We start from the raw sequence: 7,396 nt of genomic DNA, 5'->3' as shown, positions 1-7,396 counted from the left end.
GTGAGTGTCTCTTTCCCTCAGCTCTGACAGTGTAGTAGTTCTCCCAAACTGTTATTATATGAAAAACCGGTGACAACCACAGAGCCTCAGTGTTGCAGAGGCCAACTGCAATTCACAGCTGCACGTGGTTCCAGGCAAGGGCTTCTGTGCCCTCCAGATGCTCACCCAGATGCCCCCTAAAATACATAAAACTGCTTCAAATAAATGCTGTTTATTCCACAGTGAGTAACAAGATTTATAAAGCAAGTGTCCTGGAACTTTCAAGCCATGCATCAAAAATAGCCATCGACCTTTTCTGAAAATGACTCTTGACTCTTAGACCAGGGCTGGCCCCGGGTCACTGCATCCTCCGGGTCAGCTTCCAGCTGGTCCATATTCGATAATGGGAGCTCAAGCTCAAGAACCCAGGATGTGAGCAGCTGAGGCGTGGAGACTGCCCAGCCGACCCCTGACGTTTTTAGAGGAACAGCCAACCAGCCCAGCCCGCTCTTCTAGGCGTTACCCAGAGGGTGGGGAGGCAGCGGCAGCGTGGGGCGCCCTGCGATGCAGCTTCTCCGGTACACCCAAAAGGTCCAGAATGGAGGAAAAAAAAAAAAAAAAAAAAAGTATAGCTTCCTTTTTTCATCAGAAGCTTGAGTAAAACCAGATTTTCAAAAGATGACAATGAAAAACATGCAAAAAATCGAATTATCTGAATATCAGAGTTCCACTCATATTGAACTAATAGAATATAGATCAGATCCCAAAGGGACAATGGGTTCGGAGGAAACCGCAAAGAGAGGCCCTGAAGCCAAAGAACTTCTGTCGTACTTTTTCTGTATTAAAAATGGAATTCTTCACGTCCTTTTCCAAGAACATTCTAAAGACGCGGTCTGCCCTTTCTTAGAAATAATCGCTTCTCTCCCAGAGCTTACGTGCCTTCACGGTGATTGCAGAGCATAGCTGGAATTTCAGGTGTACTTGTTAGCAATAGATAAGTGTTAGCAATACTGCTGGCTTTCTGTTTCCTTTGCTTTAGTTCGGTTGCTCAAGCTGTCCCATGAAATCTAAAGTCCGCTGCACTAGCGGAAAGAAAAGTTGGTTAAGCACAACTGGGAGTGTCAGAGAAAATACAGGACGCCCAGTTACATTTGATTTTGTTTTGCCGTTGTTTTTTATGTATTTATTTTAATTTTAAAATGTTTAATTGACAAATAAAAGTTGAATATATTCAAGGTGTACAATGTGATGATTTGATATATATGTTGTGTAATGATGATCACCACAAATTAATTAACACATCTGTCACCAGCCATAGTTACCATTGTGGGGGATGAGGATGCTTAAAATCTGCTCTCTTATCCCATGTCAGGTGGACAATACGTGTTATTAGCCAGAGTCCCCATGCGGCACATTAAGACTCCAAAACTCATTCATCCTAGGAAGTTTGTACCTTAGACCAACATCTCCTCACTCTCTCCCTTCTCCCCTCACCCCATGGACCCTGGCAGCCACCATGCTACTCTGCTTCTATGAATTCAACTTTTTTTAGATTCCGCGTATGAGAGCGATCATGCACTAGTATTTGTCTCTCTATGCCTGGCTTATTTCCCTTAGGACGAGGTCCTCCAGTTTCATGCACGCTCGTTGCAAATGGCAGGATTTCCCTTTTTTTAAGGCTGCCTAATCTTCTGTTGCTTGGCTGTACCGCATTTCACTCATCCACTCATCCACTGAGGATGCTTGAGCTGCTTCCACCTCTAGGCTCTGGTGCACGATGCTGCCGTGGATATGAGGGTGCAGTTATCTCTCTGAGTTTCAATTATTTGGGCATTGACCTGCCTGTTACCCCGTTTCACATCCCCAGAGGGCTCTCATTTCTCCGTGTCCTCACCAACACATTATTTTCTGATTTTGCTTTGTTTTTCTGATAGCCATCCTAATGGGTGTGAGATGATATTTCATTGTGGTTTGGATTTGCATTTCCCTAATGATTAGTGATGTTGATTACATTTCCATGTGCTTATTGACATTAGTACATCTTCCTTGGAGAAATGTCTATTGAAGTCCTTTGCCTTCCACTGAATTTCAGATAAATCATGAATAAGGTTTTTAAGTATATATATGTGTGTGTGTATATACATATATATATATGTACACAGATATATATTTATGTGTGTGTCCCACACAATATTAGAAATGCCTATATACCAAAAAATTATCTGTTTATGTAAAACTCAATTTTAACTGGATATCCTGAATTTTTATTTGATGAATCTAGCAACATCAGAAAGTAAAAACTTTGATAGATCTAAAACAATCCTTAAATATCTTACGATTTTGCTAAAGTAAAGTCTGGAATAGTTTAGTGCGCTTGTGTGAGTGTTTGGCTGGTAGCCTTACTTTATTAAAAATGTAATTTCATCTTGAGATCCTCCAGACTAAATCATTTGAGCTTCACACTCTTAGTGTAACATTATTGGACTCCCTTAATGAAATTATAACTCAAGCAAGATATTTCATTCTCTTGTAGTAAATTAGTTTGGGCTGCGAGGGTTTAGAAGAGCAAACCCTTCCCTGGTTTATTCTTGTTTGGTAGAACAAAGAAGGCACAGGCATTTTATATTTGAGTTATTTATTGTTCTCTCTGTTGCCCGTCCCTACTGGAAACAACAGCTGTTAACGGGCTCCCGAATGAATTTCAGTGTGAACTCTCCTGGCCTCTGAAAACCTTGGCTAAGGAGAAAACAGGCTCAGCTTCAAAAGAAAAAGAGCCAGTTTCAGGCTGGGTCTGGATGCCTGAAGGCCAAGGGCAGATGAAACCAGCAGCTCATGTTTTCTTGAGAAATTACACTTCAGGGAGATATACAGTGCCATGGTGGGGCACCTGTGGACAGCTGTCCTCATTACAGGGTGATGTAAACTCAGTGACCTCCTGGGAAATCCTGCCTGTGGGTGTCCACAGCTTCCGAAGGAGAGGGAAGGATCCCACGTAGCAAAGTAGCCGATCCCACAGCCAGTGCCCTGGAACTTGGACAGCAGGGACGCTAGGACACGCTTCTGTCGTACTCTGCACCGTGTTGCATGAGCAACGCTGAGATTTCCACCTGGGGCCTCTTAATCAATGAGGTCCAGGTTCATAATGGCACATGCGAACCGTGTAGACTGGAGGACGTCTGGGAGCCAGGGGCTCCCTGTGCTGTGTCTCTGTTGGTGTCTCCTCTGCAGTGCAGTGAGTTCTACGTGTGGACCAATACTCCCCAGTGCGGTGGTTTAATTTAGGTGGTGGAAATCTCCAAAATAAGGAGCTTTTCTTTCGGATCCCTTCATTAGTCATTTTTATTTCTCTCAATCATACCTCGAACCCACCATTCCTTAATCTCGCTATTGATGAAATAAATTGCTGAGACCATGGGAGTAAAACAGCATACTTTATTGGTGAGGAGTGGCATTTCCTGGTTGGATCTGTTTCCACAATCGTGCTGCACTCTGAGTGGTGGGGACCCAGGAGGCAAGACCTGCTTGGCCTTTGCTCACCCGGCCACAGGCTTCAGGCAGAGGCAGTCCCTGGAATTCCAGCCACCGTATTGAGGACGCTTGGCCATTTCTGGGAGGACTGCGTGCTCTGCCCACACCACTAGCTCCCTCCTCCCCTCCTCTACTTCTGCCAAACGCCCGCTAAGTGACAGGTCCTTTATTTTTAATGCATGTCAAGCCCAGAAAGCAAATTCTGCACTAATAGGGAAAGATAATCTTGGCTTTATTTGCACCATTCTCTTTTAATTGTGAGATCGTTTTACTTGTTTTAGCCCATCTCTGTGAAATGATCTCGACGGAAGGCTCTGCCCTACCCGGGATCTTGTAAACAGATGCAAGGTTGCCACCCTGGAGACAGCTGCTTAAAGTTTTAAGGGACTTGGGCAAGGTGAAGGGAGATGCCAAAATAAGAGAAGGAGAAAGAAGGAAATCGTAGAATTTTAAATTGAGTGGAGAAAGGAATTTGATAAAATGCTGTCAGATATTCAATAAAAGACTGAACCAGAATGAAATGGCTGAAACCAAAGTGACCTTTCCACGTCCCTTGTCCAACCTTCAGTAATAAGAACTTCTAAAAGCATTGCGTTTTTCTGAAACTCCATGTCAAAAGTGCATTTCCTGTTCTTTTCTTTCCAGATAAAGTAAGCATATTGTCAACCTTCCTCGCTCCCTTCAAGCACCTGAGTCCTGGCACCACAAACACGGAGGATGAAGACACCCTAAGTAAGCAGCTTCCTTTCCCCAAAGTGCACAAAGGCCCCTGTATTCTGTGTGCAGGGGTCCCCCGCAGTCCCCAAAACCTGAAATACCTGGGGTCATCTGGGAGGGTCTGTTTGTCTTACCTGGAGAGACAGTGTCTGCTCTCAGTCCCCTACAGAATCCCCATCTTCCCTGCAGTCCCACCTGCATCTGCAATCCTATCCTCACTTGGAATCCTTTTCATTTGAGGGTCTCACCAGACTCCTATCTCCATCTACAATCCTGTCTTCATCTGAAGTCCTATCCTTACCTGGAGTCCTACTGTAACCTGCAGTCCCACCCTCACCTGCAGTCTCATCTTCACCTGCAGTCCCACCCTCACCTGGAATCTTACCCGCACCTGCAGTCCCATCCTCACCTGTGATCCCATCCTCACTTTCAGTGTCATCCTCACCTAGAATCCTATCCTCACCTGCAGTCCTACCCTCACCTGGAATCTTACCCACACCTGCAGTCCCATCCTCACCTGTGATCCCATCCTCACTTTCAGTGTCATCCTCACCTGGAATCCTATCCTCACCTGCAGTCCCATCCTCACCTGGAATCTTACCCACACCTGCAGTCCCACCCTCACCTGCAGTCCCATCTTCACCTGTGGCCCCATCCTCACTTTCAGTGTCATCCTCACTTTCAGTGTCATCCTCACCTGAAATCCTATCCTATCCTCACCTGTGCTCCCACCCTCACCTGGAAACTTAGTCTCACCGGCAGTCCCATCCTCACCTGCAGTCTCATCCTCACCTGTGGCATTTCCTGGTTGGATCTGTTTCCAACCTGGTTGATCCCATTCTCATCTTCAGTTCCATCATTAATTGGAATCTTAGGCTTCCCTGGAGTCTCATCCTCACCAGGAATCCCTTCCTTACCAAAAGGGCAGGAAAGTGTCAGTAATGTCTGTGGGACTGAGAACCCCAGGGATTCCAAGAAATTAACCAGTTTTCTTGGACTATTCTCTCCTCTCCTTCCTTTGTTTTTTCATCAAACCAGAAAGAGCAATGGTCATGGTGTCTTAGAGCACGGTTTGTACACGTATTTAACAAGGAAAGGGCTGGATAGGAGCCCCTCCTGTGCAAACATTTCTGGCACATGAAATTGGGAAGGGGCCAAGGAGACTCCTCAGGATGGCACCAGGCTGGTTTAGGAAAGGGATCTGAGCAGCGTCTCGGGAGCTCACTGTGGGGGTGAGGATCCGGGAGTGTGTGGCTGCAGGAGCTGGCCTCTATGTTCACAGCAAATTGTCAGGCATTTAACAAAGAGGACAAGACATTCCACACCATGTGAACAGCTCCTCAAATTTTAACACCACCTGGCAGATGGCTCCTTTTTCAACCAGGAAGAGGTCAGCACACTCCTGTTGTCATGGGACGGGGAGGAGGTGAGGTGACCCTGGGATTGCTGGTCAGACCAACAAGAGGCAGTGGGAAGGGTCTGCAAGGGATGCCGTGCACTTTGCCATCAGCCTGGGAAACACAGCCCTTCCCAGACAGCATAATAATTAACCGTACTGGAAATGGAGGTTTTTCAGCAAAAGCAGCATCAGAGTCTTTTAGTGTCAGGACCAGAGCGAAGGTCAATGCCCTCTCTTGGACCCCTTCTCTTCTAGATGTGGAAGGAGCAGGTTAGGAGGAGAGTGTGCTGGCACTAGAGAGGGCTCGGCCCAGACTCCGTGCTCCCTCCCCAGCACAGCTTGAGACTCAAGCCAAGCTTTGACACAGGTCGCTTCTGTTCTCTGGTGACCCAAACTGGAAAATTTCCAGATGAGTCCATTTATTGATCACTACTTCTGAAATCTGGGATAGAGAAAGTAAAAAACACACACCAGGCATGTGCATGTGTGCATACACACACCCCCCAGGGGTGCACACAAACACACACACTCCAAGAGCACACGAGCACACAGCCCCCAGGAGCACACACTCCCCACCCAAGCTGAGCCTGACATGTGGACCTGGAAACACCTGGGAAGGGGAAGTTCACTGTTTCCTCCTCCTCCACACCTGGAGCTGCTGGGATCCTGGCTGGAGCTGGCCTCCCTCAGGAGAAAAAGAAATGAAGCTTCAGCAAGGGCCAGAGGACATCTGGGGTGCAGAGCGAATGGTTTCTAACTTACAGAGGTGCAGCAACCGCCTTTCTGTAGCAACCAGAGGCCCAGATCTGGAGAAATGAACCGCCTGGCTGCATGGGAAAATTGTTGCTCTGCCCCTGAGATTCCTGAGAGAGGGACGTCCCCACCCCACGTAGGAGCTTCTCCTTCCCCCTGCCCCCCGGTAAGAACCCCCACAGCGGGCAATGAGAAGAGGAGACGGCCTGACGAGGCCAAGACTTTCTGGACTTTCCGGAAGCCTTTCATGCTCTGTCCTGGCAGCCAAGCTGCCTTGGGCTATAAACATTACCTCTCAGAGCCTCCACGCTAATGGGTAGAAACTTAGAGGTAACAATAACTTTAAATTATTTATGGTAGTTAAAATGCTCTTGAAATGCTTGAGAAGTCTCATTTTCAATCAATCAACTAGTTGCTCCCCTTTGTGTAGATGCTGTTTATTTACTTTCTTTTCATAGATTGTTCAAAGACAAACCTACAAATGAATCAGCTCTCCCTTCATAGCTCCCTGCGGCACCGCCAGCTCGGCCTTTGCTCGGCCTTATCCATTTGTAATCCAGATGCACGGGAAGGTAGAAAAAGATGTGTGTGTGTGTATGTGTGTGTGTGTGTTGTGATGTGTGTTCATGCATGTGGCATGTGTGGTGTGTGGGGAAGTGCACATGTGTGTGGGGTGAGTTCACGTGCATATGTGTCATGTGTGTATGTGTGCATGTGTGTGCACAGGTGTGTGTGTACGCATGTGTGTGGTGTGTGAGTCTGTGCACGTGTGTGCATGTGTGTTGTGTGTGTGTGCATGTGGCATGTGTGCCGAGTGTTGTATGTGCACATGTGTGTGATGTGAGTCTGTGCATGTGTGTGGTGTATGCACATGTGTATGCATGTGTGTGGTGTGTGAGTCTGTGCAGTGTGTGCATGTGTGTGGTGTGTGAGTCTGTGTACGTGTGTGCATGTGTGTGGTGTGTGCACGTGTGTGTGCGCATGTGTGTGGCATGTGTGTGCATGTGTGTGGTGTGTGTA

The 7,396-nt window shown here is 47.0% G+C and overlaps 1 protein-coding gene across 1 annotated transcript in view; it reads left to right on the top strand.

Annotated features, from left to right (window-relative positions):
* Positions 1-753: 753 nt before the first annotated feature.
* ADARB2 (adenosine deaminase, RNA-specific, B2 (non-functional)) overlaps positions 754-7,396 on the top strand; it is a 195,154-nt gene continuing 188,511 nt past the window's right edge. The window contains exons 1-2 of the mRNA XM_011991567.1: positions 754-817; positions 4,153-4,239. Coding sequence (XP_011846957.1) covers positions 754-817; positions 4,153-4,239 — 151 coding nt within the window. The remainder of the gene's footprint in view (positions 818-4,152; positions 4,240-7,396) is intronic.

This window comes from Mandrillus leucophaeus, unplaced genomic scaffold (assembly GCF_000951045.1).
Source record: "Mandrillus leucophaeus isolate KB7577 unplaced genomic scaffold, Mleu.le_1.0 Scaffold399, whole genome shotgun sequence".
NCBI classification, from domain to species: Eukaryota; Metazoa; Chordata; class Mammalia; order Primates; family Cercopithecidae; genus Mandrillus; species Mandrillus leucophaeus.
The sequence above is the reverse complement of the archived record's forward strand: the minus strand, read 5'-3'. Positions and strand labels throughout refer to the sequence as shown.